Here is an 18,543-nt window from a genome sequence, read left to right on the forward strand (position 1 = left end):
AAATCTCAAATTACTAAATTCATCACAACTCAAATAAATCTTTTGACATATTTCTAAAAAGATATTCTCGGAATATGGATTTGACGGAACATCACATAACTCAGCCTAAAGAAAACAAAGAAATTAAAAGATCTATGAAATTACCAAATTAGTGCATATGTAAAGCATTAATTACCTTTGCAACCACGAGAGAGATATGGGTTTCCGTCATAGCCTAAGGAGCAGTTGCAGCGATACCCAGGACCGTTTGTGGAATCGTAACATTCACTATTCGCTGCCTTACATGCGTATTCTGTAGTATTTTTCTTGGCATCTTTGCATGTCTGCTTCCCAACTGCCCAATCTAGCACCAAGGGAAAATCACGTTTACCCTGCATATTCTGAAGATCTAAGGTGGAAAACTTGTATGCTTTTTCTTCCACCACAAAGGCGAAACTACATGGATTGAATTTCATCACTTTGGAGTGGTTTTCAAGGCTCCCAGCCAACACATTCAAATCTTTTATTCCATCTGGAATAGGAGTCTGGCAACAGCCTATGCCAGAGCAAGAACCGTTAACCATGTTGTCGATGCTGTCACAGAGTGAAACGCATCCTGTCATATAATTCTTATCTGAGGCTGAACTTGAAATGAGCCCCATAGTGTCGCAACCGATGGCGGTGAACACGTTCTTCGAATACGAGATGGGGAACTTTTGCAGGGTGAGATTGGTATTGTTTTTGCTGGAATTATAGTTTGATTTCTGTGGACAATCACGGGCTACAGAAGCTGAGACTCGCAGTTCACCATCCAATGATATGTTCAATACCTTTATGTTACTAACACGCAAATATGGTGTTGGAGTACTCGTGCTAGAGGAGGAGGACTTACAAGTAATAAGAAAAGATAAGTTAAAGTAGCAGCCTTTGGATGTTCCAAATGGGTAGGGGATTTCAAGCGATCCACATGTTCTGTTGCAGCTGGAATTGGATACTTCAGCTGCTGCTGTTGCTACAAATATTGCTGCTGAAATTAAAAATATCCCAAGCCGGAGTTTTACAGCAGCTTGTTGTGGCAGAAGAACAATTTGAAGCGAGGAGGACATAGCTTGCATGCTAGTTAATTGCCTTTTTCTGTCTGTTCTACTTAGGCTTTATCTTTATAGGAGCCAACTAGTCAACTACTACTGCCCATTTGCCGACATCACTCATCATTAAAGTAGTCAAGAGTTTTTTTTTTACTTTTTTTTTTAATATGCTAATCAAGATTCTTTTCCTAAGCTAGTCTACCATCAAGAAGTCCCTTTTATTTTTTTTTTGTTTTCCCCATGAAAATCAAGAAAAATACATTTCTAAAGATAGTCTAAAAAATTATTTATTTCTTGAGTAGCACGGCATTTACCGAGAGAATCTCCAATGAGTGCAATTGTTGTTTATATTTTCTTTACTTTCATATATTTTTTTAATCAACTTTAATATTTTTTAAAAAATAAAAAATTACAAAATCATTAAAAAATATTTTCTTAATCATTAAATTAAAAAAATTTTAAAAATTTATTGAAACCCACCATCGGGGTGCTTTATCGGATAAAGCAATTTTCTTTCTTTTTTTGGATAAAGGACGGTGGGGCTTTCGAATCCAGGTTTTCTATTTGTAGAACTGAGTCATATGCCATCAGATATTTTTAAAGATAGTAAAAAAAAAAAAATTATTTATTTCTTGTGATCTGAACTAGTAAAAAAAACTAACGTCTCATTTCTTTGAAGGGTACACATATTAATCCACTATTACACTAATTGATTTGCTGTATTCAAATTTGCAAGTTTTTCTTACGAATAACTTTTGATACATCAGCAATGTAGAGTGTATCATGTCATCTACATCGCGATTTATGAATAAAATTTTTTTTTTACAAAAATTCATGATCTCTTACATTTGATTAGATCGTCAAAGAATTTTGATCTAAGAATCGTTTAAATGATCATTTAATATAAAATAAGGGGACACTATGTATTAATTTATAATTTAATAATAGGTGAATTATATAAATCCTAAATAGAAGTCCAATCTACCACGTACCTAACATTTCAAGAAGACGCAAGGAAAAACATAACACAAAAAAAAATTTAATAAATAAAAGACAAATAAACGTGCTCGAAGTTTATCGTATAAAAATGACGAAGTACGCAAGCATCGACAATATGTTCACTAGGCTTAATTAAACAGCTCCAAGTGGCAGCTGGCTGCATGCGTTGACGTAGACGATCGATGATAATTAATAGAGAATTAGGACCAGTCATGTGGAAATTTGATTGGACCGACAGAGAAATAAACTAAATAGCTAGCTAGCTGTACATGATTTTTTTAGTCTGCTCTAGGTAACCAAGACTAAGAACTTGATGATCAACTGATCTTGTCCCAAGACATGGAAAAGTCGCAAGAGAAATGGCGCTTTAGCCGTAAAAGAATTTTATAAAAATAAATTGACACACGACTGTAAAATTATTTTTACATTAATTTTTTAGATTTTTTTTATAAAATTTCTTTTTATTTGTAATATTTCTCAAGTCGTAAACGAACATTTATTCCGTAATTTCACACGTCTGTTTCAAAATGAAGTACTGCCCCTTCTTTTATATTTGGATGATCAGTATCTAAACGATATAGTTGGATTACCCGTATATAATATATGTAATTTATTTATTAAATTATAGATTATTATGGACATGATGGACTTGGAGGGTTTAAAAATATTATATAGATAAAAAAAGACCCGTAGGAACTGAGTAAACAAATTAGAGGAATCTACACTTGGACAACAGGACAAGCATATTTGGAAGGGTGCATAACGAATATTTTCTTGGACACATGCGCCCGTTTCTGTCCCAATACAAAAAATTTTCTTGACTTTGTGCCAAAATGAAAGAAAAAGCCCCAATACGTACATTTTCAGCTCTGTATTTTAGCTGCATGGAAAATAGAAATCAGATAAGAGCATCTTCATTGGTTTGATCAGATCTATTTTTAAAATTTAACTAATATTATATTTTTTATATTTACCTATTCTATTTAAATTCAATCCCCACATTGGATTATCAATTCACTCTCTATATAATAATAAAATATTATTAATTTAATAATTTTTTATTTAATTTATTTTTATCACATTTTATAACTCTACCAATTAAATGTTAATAATAATAATATTCTAATTAAATTAATATTAAAAAATCAAATTTTCAAAAGTCATTTAATACTAATAACAAAAAATATTTGATTAAACTCATCTAAAATTCTATCTAAATTTCTTAATTACAAACCAAATAGTATTTTTGCTTGGAGTGAGAAACTAATATTTTAATGTTTGCTTGGAGTGAGAAATTAATATTTTAATGTTTGGTGAATCAATTGTAGTTCTCCATCTTTAGTCAACCACTGTAGCAAAAATCTAAATTATTTTAGATTTGTCCAATTCAATGTGGGATGTTTTTTACATCAATTATGCAAATTTTAGCCAACCTTCTCATTTAGCCAAGTCAATGAGGATGCTCTAAGAGTCGACATGTTGAACCAATGCAACCAACATCAATAAATGCTTAAAATATAAAATAAATAATAAAATCTATCTCTTTCTATTAATTTAGTCATTCGAAATAAGCAGTGATTTCACATGGTGTCATAGCAGAGGTCTTGAGTTCGAATATTGACTCTACACTCTATCCCATTTAATTAAATATTTTACGTATTGGGCCACCTATTTAGGGAGAGTCTGGCCCACACGTGAAGGAGTAGTATAACGCCCCGTCTATTGAGGGAGAGTGTAGAATCTTGATCCTTCATTATCAACAAGAATATCTCTTAACTCCACCAAATCATGAACATCAAATATGAAAAATATTTCTTAAAATCCCCAATAACCCAAAACAACAAAATCTGTAAAATCCTATCTCTCAAATTTCATAAGACATCTTGCCTAACACCTGAAGATTCTAAAACCTTAAGTACCGATAAAATTATTCCTTACAATCAGCACATGTATACACCTCAAGTCTAAAGATTCTTCCCTAAAGCCCCCGATAATCTAAAACCTCATATACCATAGTCTATATAACCCCAAACCTAGCTTTTGATCAAACTTATATCAACTTCAAAATCTAAACCTTAAATCATATCCATGTCATGTCATATAGCCTAGAGAATAAGCCAATCGAATCTAAAACCTCAAATTCCTAAAACCTCAGTACATACCGTCTGCAGAATCTCAAACCTCAAATCTCTTCCCTTATTATAGTATGCAGAATCTCAAGCATGGCTCTGATACCAACTGTAACGCCCTATTCCCGGAGGTCCGGAGAGTTAACTCCCATCACTTAAGAACATCTCCAATAATCAATAATAAATAAACAGAAACTCCACAAAATACTTAACTTATTTGTTCAATCCAAAAATCCGTGTCCCTCCACAGAAATACTAAACTAAACAAAAACCTCAATAAAATAAAATAACATCTCCACAAAGACTCAAATTATTCATAACTTGACATACCAAAATAACCGCTAGAGATAAAACTACTAAATATGATCCTCCAAAATACTTGTACCCTTAGCACTCACTCATCTATGATCATCAGACTTTTCCAATATTTCCTACTCTTGATCTCCAGCTGAATCACAAAAATATATGAAAAATGTTATGGAGATAAGGGATGAATTATCAACAACTCAGTAAGCAGAAAACATATGCTAGTATGTAAACATGATCATTTTCACAGAGTTCAGAATGTAGAAACAAAACATTTCAGTTTCAATATGCAAATTTCAAAAATACATATTATCATAAAATCAGAGCGACTTTTCAAACATTTCATATTCAGAAACCAACTTTTCATATTCAAAGACTCCTTTGGCACAACATCACTGAATATCTTCACCTTATCATATATCAGAACAGAGGCCATGTTTAACCCCGTGGTAGGGTTGTGCATTATGAGGAAAGTCAAATAGAACATAAATCACCATGTTATCAAAGCGATCACACTCAGATCGGAGACAAGGCCAGAAGTCACTATTATATTCCGTGGTAAGGCTAGAGGTTACTATTATATCCCGTGACAGGGCCAGAAGTAACTATTGTATCCCGTGACAGGGCCAGAGGTCACTATTATATTTCGTGACAGGGCCACATATTAGAGCAAAACAAAATCATAATCACCATATCAGAATCAGAATCAGAGTTAGAAAAAAATCAGAAAGTCATGCCAAAGGTTTTCAGATGCCACATCATATCAAAACAGAGTATCAAAATTCAGATCATTTCACATTTTCCAAAACAGATTCAGAACATCTTCACGTCACATGCAAAATTTATCAAATTTTCCTATTCGCTCATTTTTCTCAGTTCAATAACAGAATGTCAAGAATAATCTCATGTCTATACCAGTCAGGCTAGAAAAATACCTTATTCTTGTACAAAATTTTCATGCATATGCAGAACACATGATATATGAGGTTGTATTCAAAAATTTCTTTTCAAAGCAAACATGCGTATTTTTAAAATCAACCTCGTTTCATTTTCTTTTTATACAAAGTCTAGCATAGGAACACCGCTTACGTGAACTTCTTGGCTTATCAGAATTTCTCCACAACAGTATTGAACAAAAATAAATCGTCACCTATAAAATTGTCATATAGCTCCCATAAATTCCAATTTAATTCTTAAACCTGAAATACGAACATAACATATTTTTTTTTCTAAATGTCTAGAATTCTCTTAATCCTAAAAAAAATATCATCACTACCCAATTCATTTTAGTTTATAAAAGATCACAAGCGAGGGGAGACCCAAGTGCGACGGAGACTCATCGAAAGAAGTTGTGGCGGAGCTGGGCGGACGCAGAGGTTGTGTCGGTAAGATGGGCATTTGAGCACTGATGAGAGAGAGAGAAAGAGTGAACACAGTGAGAGAAAGAGACGGAGAAGCAGTGGAACATTCGGCGATGGCTCACCGTGAGGGACTAGGCAGAATTGAGGTGGCTCGAGGCTGACGGTGAAATGACAACCGGCAGATTCTATTGCTCTTCTGATCGATGATGTTGTATTTCCTTGCCGTGGCTGGTGGCGCAGAAACGAGTTGATGGGGACAAGGCTGTCATTGCTCTGTTTCTGGGAGGAGAAACAGAGGACAATGGCTGGGTTATCCGTTGGCTTGAGGATGACCTGGTGGCTCTCTTAACAGGTGGCTGCGATGGCTGAGGAGTGGGCTATCATGATGGTGGTGCAGGGACGGCGACAAAGATGGCTGAAAGGTGCAGTCTTTGGTTGTTTTGGATGTCTTGAACGTACGGGGTTAGCAAGGCTGTTGGACGAAACAGAGGCTATGGGCTGCGGGGAGGCCAATATGGGTCTCGGTGATGGTGGTTGAAGAAGGTAGCAGCGGCTACAAAGGTGTTGCAGACAAGGTGGTGAAAAGCTGTAGGTAATGAAGCATGCTTGACACTTCGGTACATGATGGATGAGAAACATCTCTCTGTGCTTCATGGCAGGGATCAACCGAGAGGAGCTTGGGACTGAAAGTACCTAGAGGTGGTAAGGTGGCAACCGAGTCTAGGGTTGAGGATGTTCAATATATACATGAGATTGAGGACTGCGCGAAACTCTGAGGTTAACGTGTGAATATATAGGTGACCAAAAACAAACCCTAAGAGATAAGGGAAAGTGGCGTGCATGGATAGGGATAAAACGGACGTGAAACCGTGTAGAACGTGGAGTCTGAAATAAGGTAACACGAGCTTGGGCTTTTTCTGTGAATTATAAGCCTCAACTCAACTTAAAAAAATAGGTCAACTTGTCCGAAAATTTTCTCAGCTAATATAAAGATTTTTAACCTCATAATCTGTAACTCTCCGATCCCAGAGGTTCGGAGAGTTAGCTCTTAATACCTAAAAATCATTTTCCAACCATATAGTACATACTCCAATTTTCTCTATCGCACAAAATACTCATTAATTCACACCAATTACTCCAGTATAATTATTCTTAGACAATACAAAATCTTAATATAAACATCAACCTCTCAACAAATCACATCATTAGAACACAACAAGCTTATTGAATAAAAATCCTCAATACTCATATAAACCTTTAATGCTTAATCCATCATTCTTAACTCATATCACCCATGCTCCATATTCTTGATCCTCAGCTGAAATATTCAAATCATCTGAAAAATGTTTGGAGATAAGGGATGAGTTATCAACAACTCAGTAAGCAGAGGACATATACTAGTGTGTAAACATTAGCATTTATAGAGTTCAGGATGCAGAACAAAATATTTTCTTTCAGAATGCAGAATCAGAATATTTGTTTTCAAAATGCAGTGTCAGAACATGTTATCAAAAATATCAGAGCGAAAGTTCAAAAATATTCATAATCAAAATTCATTTGGCATATCATAAACTGAAACATCACATCTTATCTTATCATAACAGAACAGATACCATGTTTAACCCCCGTGGTAGGGTTGCGCAAACTCCGGTAGCTAACCAAGCAGAAACAGAATGTGAATCTTCCCCTTATTCATTCTCAGAGCCCCGAGTGTGCACATATGAAAGACCACGCAAAAAATCACTTTGTTTCCAAAGTGGGTCACCAGAAACAGAAAAGTTGCAACCAACCCGAATAGAGGCCACAATTTTACACCTGTGGTAAGGTCAGAACGGAACAGAAACAGAATGTTATGCCAGAGGTTTTCAAAAAACACATCATATGATATTAGAGTACTGAACATCTTCAAAACAGAACAGAATCAGATCACAAAACATAATTTTATGCACAAAATTTCATCGCTCTCTTTTGCAAGGTTCATAAACAAAATGTCAAAAATAAGTTCATGTCTACACCAGTCATGACAGAAAATACTTTCTTCTTAAACAGAATCTCATGAGTAATGCAGAACAAATAACTGAGTTAGTTCAAATTTCTTTTCATAACCAAACATGTGTATTTTCCAAAAATCAACCTCAACTCATTTTATTTTATGCAAAGTCTAGCATAAGAACCCCACTTACCTGGACTTCTTAGCTTTTTCGAAATTTTTCTCAAAAATGTCGAACAATAATTAATTGTCACCTATAAAATAATCACGTAATTCTCGTAAATTTCCAATTAGTCACATATTTCGATATTTAATCCTAAACTTCTAAAATAACCTATTTAATTCCTCAAAACCAAAACTTTCATAACCTAATTATAAATCATCACTTTCTAAAATCATCAATATTGATTTAACAACTTTGACTAAAACATTTAAAAGTTTGACCTATTTATTATTGAAAACAAACTATAAAGTTTAATACTAGATAATATAATTATCCCAAGATATTTTAAACTAACTATAACTATTTAAATCATATCTAAAGTGTAAAAATAACATTACACCAATATTGTTTACTCTTAAAATAAATCTTTACTTAATAACATGTTAAAATACTTAAGATGTCTCTGTAAACATAAATATATTAGAGATTACTAACTCATATTAAAAGTTTAAAACACCATAACGCAACTTGTAGCTCAAAGGTAACATGTTAACAAAAACTACCTTAACAAAAACTCATGTATGTAAAAGCAAAACAGCAATTTGTGAGGCAGAGGCTCACCAACAGATTGAGAGCTCGACGGGCGGTGAGTTGGGCAATTGTCTACGGTGGTGAGGGCGGTGTTTACGACCGAAAAAAGGGGTGGCTGAGCACGTGGGGTAGAAAGAGAGATGAGCGGGAGGAAGGGAGTTCGGCGTGAGGTAGGTAGAGGTAGCTCACCGTGAAGGAAGGTGTGCAGCGCTGGGTGCGGTGGTGGGTGGTGATCGCGACGGAGCACTGAGAGAGAGAGAGAGAGAGAGAGAGAGAGCAACACGGTGAGGGAGACGGATAGTGAGGGAGAGACGGAGAAAGAGAGAACGGAAACTCACCTTGAATGGAGGAGTTGCGTATGGTGCGAAGAAGAAGGTGGCTCTCCCGGCAGCGTCGTACGTGCGGGAAGGAGTTGTGCAAAGAGCTGGGAGATGGACAGTGGCAACGTCGGCGGCTGGGCGGTAAAGTCGCAACTCACGGTGGCCGAAACAAAGTGCTCTATTTTGATGAGCAAAAATAGGGGTCTTCGGTTCTCTACGCAGGTGGCTGCCGATCTCGCGTGGGCTGGGCACAGAGGTGAAGGGCGAAGGTTTAAACGGTTGATGGTTGAGTGGATCACGACGGCTTATGGAGGTGCAGACCAGGTTCATTGGGAAGGCGGTTGTGATGGCTTCACGCGGCATGCAACGCGGTGCACATTTCACATAACAGGAAGGCAAAGGCTTCCTGTTAGGGGCTGTTTCTGTGGTGGAAAGGAGTGTGAAGCAGGAGAGATAGGCAGCAACTTGTTGGGGAAAGAAAAGTGTAAGCGACAACCCTTGTTTATCAAAGTGATGAACTGCTAAACGTGAGTATATATGTATATCTATTACACAATTGTTGTCGTGAATGTTGGGGGGATAGGGACGTTCATGCCATGGAGAAACGGACAAGGAAAACGCACTAGATGAAGTCGTGCACGATGAGAAATCTTTGGGGCTGTGCGATGAACTGTGATACTTGCAGTCGTGAGTGTGCAAGCGCTGTGCAGTCGCTTTGAAAAAATGAATAAATATGGGACCCACATGAAAAGAAGTTAATTTTTTAATAGTGGACCCCATTCTTTTTCAAAGCGACTGCACGGCGTTTGCGCATTCCACGACTGTATGTAGTATTACTCTTTAAATATTAATCAATTCCTTGATGTCCTCTGGTTTTATTCTGCTAAATACTTGAAGTTAATGCCTTTTGTTTTTTATCTGTCTATCTCCCACTGATGGAAATATATGTAACCAAAGTTCATGTTTTCAACTTTGTTTTCAATTGGTTTCTGCTTTGTTTTTTGTTTTTTCTTTCAAATCATGGATCCTAGTAAGAAATTGTATCTTGGTTAAACTGTTTACAAGAATTTGTTCAACAAGCAAGAGTTCTAAAATTGGAAGTTTACTTACCAGAATCTAACGATGTTCATGTCTCAGGCACCAAGACAGCCTAACAGCCAGATTTCTGGAATGATTAAAGAATCAGAAAGACTAGCCAGATTGTTTTGTGAGAAGAAATGGCCAATTATGGCATTTCTTGATTCTCATCATCCAAACAAGCCCGAGGAACCATATCCTCCTCATTGTATTGCTGGCACAGACGAGTCAAATCTGGTTCCTGGTATTTAGTTTTGCTATCTCTTTAATAATTCCTCGTCCAATTTTGTTCCTTATATGTGCAGTGAGTACATGAAACAAGACAAATCTTTGCAGTTAAAATGATTGTTCTGTTTTTTGCAGTGTTGAAAATGTTTAGATTTGGGTTTCCAAAGAAGACTACTTTTATCAGTAATGAATGAGGCACATATAATTTGAGTTTGACATCATTCTAAATTTCTATGTATGCTTGATAGAAAAGCCAATTTGAGATAATATTGCAACACCTTAGGTTAATATCCCAATGAACGATTCATATTATTATGTTTTTAGATTCACCTTAGGTTTCATTCTATGTAGTTTTCTTAATGTTTGGATTTACCTTTCGCTTTGTAGTTCTACATGATTTCTGTCTTAAGGTTTAAAGGAACATCACTTTTTCATGGCTGGATCCTTTTTTTTTTTTCGAAATGGACTACTAAGTGCTTACACACTCTAAGGTCCGGTTTCACAAACCATCTCAATTCTTCTTATCTAATCATTACAACTTTTTCAAACTTCTAAACAAAATAAAAAATAATAATAATTCAACTATTCAAATATCAAAATAAAATTAACATTAAAAAATTTTATTCTAATAATATTTTATTTAATTTTCCTCTTATCTTATCTCACATGTGTAACAAACGAGAACTTGTATATGGAGTTACTCTTCGGCGGTTGTTCCCCCTCCCTGTCGGCCACTTTTCTGGGATGTTTCACCATGGTTGTTCTGTTTTTTGGATATTGATTATACCTTGTTAAAACCCTCCCAAGTTTGCCAACATGTTGTGTTAAACACATGCTGTAGGAATAAACTTCCCTCTCTTTTACTCTGATCTGATGTTGGTTTTTGTTCCACTAAACTGCAGCTCTGCAATGGATAGAGAATGAACCTAATGTAACAATAAGGCGCAAGGACTGTTTTGATGGATACTTGGGTTCAACTGAGGCTGATGGTTCCAATGTTTTTGTGGATTGGGTGAAGAAGAATCAGATCAAATATGTTAGTGCTTGAGACAATTCCTTTGAGAGCTATTCTTCCTAATTGTTTGATCTTATTAATTACCATGATGGATTTGTGTTGATGAAGTTACTGGTTGTCGGGATATGCACTGATATATGTGTGCTGGACTTCGTATGCTCTACATTATCGGCAAGGAATCTTGGGTTTCTCACCCCTCTACAGGATGTGGTGGTGTATTCTCGGGCATGTGCCACATTTGACATTCCTCTCCATGTTGCCAAAGACACCAAAGCGTCTTTAGCTCATCCCCAGGTACTACTTCATTAATATTAAGCTTGTCTTCATATCTCCAAGCAATAATATGTATTGGGATTACTCAAACTTCCTCCAATACTCTGTCTTCACATAGAACAAAAGAGGATCGAATTTAAACTTGGCTCTTCCACAAATGTAGACATCATAGCAACTTGGAAACATAAAGCACTAACTACACAGAGAATTTGAAATAGGAATTAAAAAATAATGTCTTCTTTGCAAAGCCAATAGGAAAACACTATATACTACACATTGGTTTCATTTCTATCATAGAAATGCAATTCGAAGGCTTAAAGATGATGTTATTGTGTTACATGCATGCAAGAGTATATGCATCATGTTGGGCTATACATGGCAAAAGAAAGGGGAGCAAAAATAGCGAGTGAAGTGTCATTTGATGCACCAAAGATAACAGCCAGGCCATGAGCTAGGATAACAGAATTTATTTGCTCCCCCCGCGCCCCAAATAAATTCTAAGTAAAAAGATTCATTTGGAGTGTATAATAAACTAACCAAAAATCATCAAGGCGACTAACTGCTTTTTCGGCCTCCCTACGCAACCGCTAGGCAAAGTCTGCCAACTTCAAGTAATCGGTATCAGCCTTGCAAAGTTCATCCTAGATGGTCTTGTATTAAGTCGTAATGGCTTTCAATTCACCCCTGGCAGTATTGAGTTCAATACGACGTTTGGCTCTCAATTAGTCAGCCGAATTGGCCTCATGTAGTGATCGCCACCATCTTTCTTAAATCAGGCGAATTACCGCTTGTTCTAGCACAGCCACCAACAAGCGTGCGCTCGGTGCCAGCTCTTCCTCCAACATCGAAACAGCTTGGGCAATATTCCACTCAACGTCTAAATTATGGTACAACTCATTCTTTGTCTTTGCCAACATGGATCATTTAGAGTCTAGAGCCCCTTCACTCTTTTATCTCGACCTTTGCCACAAGAATCTCAGTGTCTTGCTCTTGGGAGCACTTTCCTAAATAGCTTCTCAGCGCTTCTTCTCCGCCATGGTCTATGATACAGATTGGAGTGCCCCTCAATGAATGCTTAGGAGGCATCCACCTTCTACATCACGGCGGACCGGCGTAAGAGATGCACCCAACCAAGGATAATAAGCCCTGCAAAGGAAATTACAATGTCAGGCCCAACGAATAAAACTAGAAGGTAAGTCAAATAGAGTATGATCGAAACATGAACTAGGGCTATAACGCCCCGGTCCCGCACGGGTCGGAGAGTTACTTCCTATCACTTAAACTCACATTTCAACAATATAAATATAGACTCCAAATTTCCAATATCATACAGAAATTTCGATTCAACCTAATTTCCTCAATATAACAAATTTTTCAAAATGCCTAGTCATCGTAACACAATAACATTTCTTAATAAAAATCGCCAATACTCATAAAAACTTTCTATGCTTAATCCACTATACTTAAATCATCTCACTCAATGCCTCATAATCTTGATCCTCAGCTGAACCATCAAAATATCTGAAAAATATTGTGGAGATAAAGGGTGAGTTATCAACAACTCAGTAAGCAGAGAGCATATACTAGCATGTAAACATGAGCATTTATAAAGTTCGGTATGTAGAATAAGACATTTGCTTTCAGAATATAGAAACAACATATTTACTTTCGGAATGCATAAACAAACTTGGTACAAAACATCAGATCGAAATTTTCAGAAAAACAAACTTGTTCCCAAAAAGAAAATCATTTGGCATATCCAAACTGAAACATTATATTCATATCATCTCATAGCATCACATCGGGACAAATACTATGTTTAACACCCGTGGTAGGGTTATAAACTATTATTATACCCGTGGTAGGATTATAAACCACTATTATACCCGTGGCTGGGCCGTATACCATGTTTCACCCCCGTGGTAGGATCATAAACCACCATTATACTCGTGGCTGGGCCGTATTCCATATTTCACTCCCTTAAGAGGGTTATAAACCACCATTATACCCGTGGCTAGGCTGTATACCATGTTTCACCCCCATGGTATGGTTATAAACCATCATTATACATGTGGCTAGACCTTAACAAAAACAGAACGTAACATAATCAGAATCAGATCACATTCAGATACAGAATCATAACTTCATGCTAAGGTTTTCAGATGACATATCATATCAAAACAAAATACTGAATAGTTTCAGATCATTTCACATGTTCGAAATAAACAGAATCGAAAACATCTTCAATTATTCATAGCAAAAACTTTTAAATTTTCATATTTGCTCTTTTTGCATAGTTCAAAAACAGAATGTACAAAATTAGCTCATGTCTACACCAATCACGACAGAAAATACTTTATCTTATATTGAATTTATGCATATGCAGAATAAATATCTGAGGTCGTTTTCAAATTTATTTTCCAAAACAAACATGTTTATTTTCAAAGTCAACCACATTTCATTTCTTTTATGCAAAACTAGTATATGAACCCTGCTTACCTGGACTTTTAGCTTTTCTTATTCTTTCCACAATCGTGCTGAAAGAATACCAATCGTCATCTATATAGAATACTAAACGTTACTAAACTTCTAAAAATGACTACTAAAACTCTCCATCTACTTAAATTCTTACTACGAAAATATCTTTTGATAACTATCTAGTTATCAGAAATCTAATAAATATATCATCATTAAAAAAATAATAATCTTAACTTATTATAAAATAATTTTATCAAAAATGGCAAAACATCTTAAATTCTTTCTGAAAATTACCTTAATCATATTTAGACTCATATCTCTATAAACTATTATTAAAACAATAATTTAATACATCCAACATATAATCTAGTAGGAAATCATAAATTTCTTAATCAATAATAATTCATAAAATATTCAAATTCAAATAATATAAACAATAAAACACTCATTTAGTAAAATATACTTAAATCGATTTTAAAGCATTTAGAATAAAAATAAAATCTTATTATTTACTGATGAAAATAGTTATAACAATTATTACTATATAACTAAAATCTTGGATCTTTAAATATTATCTACATGAAATTATAATTTGACACTAAACATGACCCACATGAAGCATCTCAAATAAATCAAACTCAATATTAAAATAAACATCAAATGGCAAGAAAGCATACTGACTTATAAACTAGATGTAGTAATATAAATATATTAAAACAATTTCTTCGGTATTGAACCAAAAACTATTGAATAAATCTTCGGTATGAAATTTTAAAACAAATGCAATACGATAAAGTATTAAAAGTGGTTTATTTATACTATTGAACAAATCTTCGGTATGAACCAAAAACTAGAAATGAAAATACTTATGAAAATGCAAACGAAATACTTGAGAAATACATGAAAACCGTGTGATAAAGTCTGGGCTCACCGAGAGAAAACGCCAGGGATGACAGAAGCAATGGCTGGCTAGGTCGACGGTGTACGACGTGGTAGGCACTGAGAGAGAGAAATTGAATGAGAGAGAGAGATGGAACGTCCCGAGAGAAAGAGAGAGAGGGAGTTACGGACCGTGCAACGGGGGCTGCAGTTCGACCATAGAATCTTGCTTCGTGATTTGCGGTGGCTCCACTAGCTAGTTCATGGCTAGGCAACAGCGCACGAACCACAAGTACTAGGCGGCTTGCATGGAGGCAAAGTTAGAAGGAAAGCATGCTCTGTTTTTGGCAAGTGAAAACAAAGGCCTCTTAGCGTGCGATGGTGGCTTGAGTTTCACGGTGAAGGGTGGCGGCAAAGTGGAGCTCTTGTCGTGAAGTGGTGGTTGGAAACTTGGGAACGTGGGAGGCTTGCATGGTGGTGGTGTGTACAAAACAGTGGCTTGCGGGCCCATCTGTGGAAGCCACAAGTTGGCATGATGGTGGCTGTGCGGGATGGTTGGCGGTGCTACAGCAGTGAGTGATGGCCTCGGGCTACGGTGTCTGCATGGAGGTTTGCAGTGAACGAGAGAGACTCTAAGAGAGAGAATTGAGAGACAGAATCGAGAGCTTGAGAGATATGGATAGAAAGAGTTTGTTGGGAGAGAACTTAAAAAGGAGAAAAAAATAATTACAGAGGCGTGGGGGGGTGGTACTCGAGGTGGAGAGGGATTCGGAGGTGTGAAAAAAAAAAACTGAATGGAAATGGATAAGAGAAGTAATCGTCGAGGTCAAGAAAAGAAAAAAAAAAATTGGAAAGGGACAAAGCTTACCCAAAACAGTGTCGGTTTCTCTTCAAGGCTAGGCTTCCATCTGGTTTGGGCTTGGGTTTCACAGTGGAACCGGGTGTTACAAGGGCAAGAAGTGTCCAAAGTTCCTTAGTGATCTTAGCAACCAAGGGATTCGAGGCAGGGGGCCTGTGGGGATGGAATGATCCCAGGCAAGTCGGAATCTCCCGAAGGAAAAATTTTAGAAGAGAGGGAACAGCAGGGAGCCTTTGACTTGGCGATACCTCCCCAAAAGAACTTTCTCTAGGGTGAAACCTCTAGTGAGACCTAGGATGAGTGGAATCATCCACTTAGCAGGACACACAAAGAATACTTCAAAATTCCTTACCTCACCCTCACATGCCAGATAAGTGGGAACAACGTTAGTCGTTAAGATTGCCGCTTTCCACAAAGACACAACACTCATTAGCGCTAATTCCCAATGGGACATCTTCCACCGATGTTACCTCTCACTTGTCGGCAGCCATAGGAATGCATGTTAGAGCACCCCCATCTGCAGTAACCTCGAGAATGCCTAGTGTGTAATCCTACCCAATAACATCCGCTAGGCAATCAACATTTAGTGAAAGAGGTGGTGGTGGGCCTCCCTCCTGCCCTTAGGTATTGTGGTGGCAAAAGTAGGCAAAGAACATCTCGCTGAAGGGGTGGCATCATTCCCATTGGAGCGAGCAGAGTTGCAACAAGCATGTGGTCCACTATGTTGTCTCTAGCCCTTGGCACAGGGTCTCCTTCCTTTAGAGTCTGAAGCACAGTAGAATCAAAGAGTTGTGGCCCAAGATACAAGATTGACTTGGCATGACCAAGAAACAATCGATATTCTCTAGGGTCTTAACCACGTTGTAACTCATTGAAGTTGGGTTTTTCATTACCTAGATGCTATCTAAACATGACGACTCCCCCTAGTGGGGGCTACCTCGAAAGTGGTGACAATCAGGAACATAACTCTAGGTGAACCTAAATGGGAGCTTGCGGTGGGTAGTCTCACAAGCAAAAAACTCCAAACCGTCTCCCGACACGAAGAAAAGCTTGTAGCCCCGATTTTTTACATGAGAATATCAGGATGGTAGGTGGATGACTCGGTAGTCAATACAAGAATGGAAGCTTCATTGATTCCCGTCATGTTGCTTCACACTATGTGCTCACGATGGTTAAATCTAGGTTCTCCATCCTAACAGCCTGAAGGGCTTGCCTTCATACAACATAACAGGACAACAATATCCTCCAAGTGTTGGGTAGTATCTAAGCGAGAACCAAACCCAGATAGTCTAAGGTATCTAATATGGGACGATGAAAAAGAAGCCTTAGTCTCATCAAGAGCATCTCGATATACAACCCAAAATGCTCAACAACTCTTTCTAGTTTGCTCTGCCACTGTGGGAGTCATGAAGTATCAGACATATATATTCTAGGATTCCAAACCATTCTCTTACGGAGTCCAACTTCTCCTGAGTGATGGTCACTTTCAATGACTCTCCTCGAAAGCTACAAGGCAGGTAGAGTCTACGCCAATTGCGATTCTAGAGCCATGCCCAAATGCATTCTTGTGAGTGCAGTCTGGAGACCAACACAAACAAGAAAATCGGGAGGTGTTTCTAGCAGGGTTTTCGAGAACCATGGAGAATGTAAAGCGAGAAGGATTGAGAGAATAAGGGTTGATGGAGAAGAAGAACAACACAATGAAAGAAATAAATGAAGGAGAATAATAAGATAGAAGGAGAGAAGAAAAAGGTTGATGGTTATAGAAAGACAAAACATCGAGATTTGGGGGAAACTTAGCCAAAGGGGAAGTGCCACATCGTAAAAGAAAGGAAGGCATGCCGAACACAATCATGGGATCCGCATTGCTCGAAGTGAAGTGTGAAAATGTGTCGGGCGAACCATCGACTCAGACTAGGAAAAATGTTTTTCCAAGAAGAAGGGTCATGATAGGACTTAAAAAAAATAAAAATTCTCATATTCACACTTGTGGCAAGAATCTGTAAGGTAATTATTACGTAAAAAAGGCAAGAAAGAGTTGAAACCAAGTAAAACACTTCATTTGGGAGACTAGCTGATAAAGCTAGGAGTCATTGTGATTGACTAATAGTCCCACTTGATAAGGTTTATCTCATGAGAGATTCGCGCAAATGAAATAGGTCCAAAAAAGAACCTTACACTGGTGGGACACTATCATCTCTATTGTCATGTTCAAAAGGATGGATTTTTCTTTTTGGCACCTCGAACCCTATAAATATCCACTTAGGTATGCGGTATAGAGATCTAGATAAATTTAGAGACTTCAGCTTCTCTCGCTGATGTAGAGAGATTAGAGTTGACAATTGAAAAAGGTGACTATGTATATCTCAAGGTATCTCCCAAGAAAGGGGTGAAGATATATGAGCTAAAATGACAACTTAGCCCAAGATACATTGGACCTTACCTAGTAGTGGAAAAAGTAGGCCCAATGAAGGAATTCATAACGTGTTTCACAATTCTTTTTTAAGGAAAAATTCTGGAAACCAACAACCCCGATTAATTAACCCAAATTTAGTTTTATTGTGAACAAATCTCACCTATGAAGAGAGACCAGTACAAATTGTAGACTCGAAGGAGCAAAGATTATGATCTAGATAGTATCATTGGGGAAGTTGCAATGGGGAGATGTAGGAAATAAAGAGTTCAAATGGGAAAGTGAGCAGATCACCCAATAGCAATTCTCATATTTAATCAAGTCATAATGAGTGCACTGTAATGCACAAGGCAAGGATAAATCAGGTAAATCAAGGAAAGGAGTAAGGTGATAAG

General features: G+C 37.0%; 2 protein-coding genes across 2 annotated transcripts; one reads left to right on the forward strand and one right to left on the reverse strand.

Annotated features, from left to right (window-relative positions):
• Positions 1 to 175: 175 nt before the first annotated feature.
• LOC118345012 (wall-associated receptor kinase 2-like) lies at positions 176 to 1,085 on the reverse strand (the record flags this gene model as incomplete). Its single annotated transcript, XM_035686888.1, has 1 exon — positions 176 to 1,085. A coding segment is annotated over exon 1 (910 nt), but the record flags the coding sequence as incomplete, so codon positions are not given.
• Positions 1,086 to 9,037: 7,952 nt separating this feature from the next.
• Positions 9,038 to 12,636, forward strand: LOC118345011 (nicotinamidase 1-like). Its single transcript, XM_035686887.1, has 5 exons — positions 9,038 to 9,436; positions 10,064 to 10,247; positions 11,134 to 11,267; positions 11,355 to 11,540; positions 12,532 to 12,636. Exons 1-5 carry the CDS (start codon positions 9,038 to 9,040, stop codon positions 12,634 to 12,636), a joined length of 1,008 nt encoding a protein of 335 aa, XP_035542780.1.
• The last annotated feature ends 5,907 nt before the right edge of the window (positions 12,637 to 18,543 follow it).

The sequence above is a fragment of the Juglans regia genome, unplaced genomic scaffold (assembly GCF_001411555.2).
Source record: "Juglans regia cultivar Chandler unplaced genomic scaffold, Walnut 2.0 Scaffold_116, whole genome shotgun sequence".
NCBI classification, from domain to species: Eukaryota; Viridiplantae; Streptophyta; class Magnoliopsida; order Fagales; family Juglandaceae; genus Juglans; species Juglans regia.

Excerpts from the sequence above, each read along its gene's own strand:
- LOC118345011 (XM_035686887.1), top strand. The coding sequence starts at position 9,038 with ATGGACAGTGGCAACGTCGGCGGCTGGGCGGTAAAGTCGCAACTCACG. Across the intron at positions 10,248-11,133 it reads CGAGTCAAATCTGGTTCCTG|CTCTGCAATGGATAGAGAAT; the intron begins GTATTTAGTTTT and ends ACTAAACTGCAG. Across the intron at positions 11,541-12,531 it reads CGTCTTTAGCTCATCCCCAG|CTTCTCAGCGCTTCTTCTCC; the intron begins GTACTACTTCAT and ends TTTCCTAAATAG.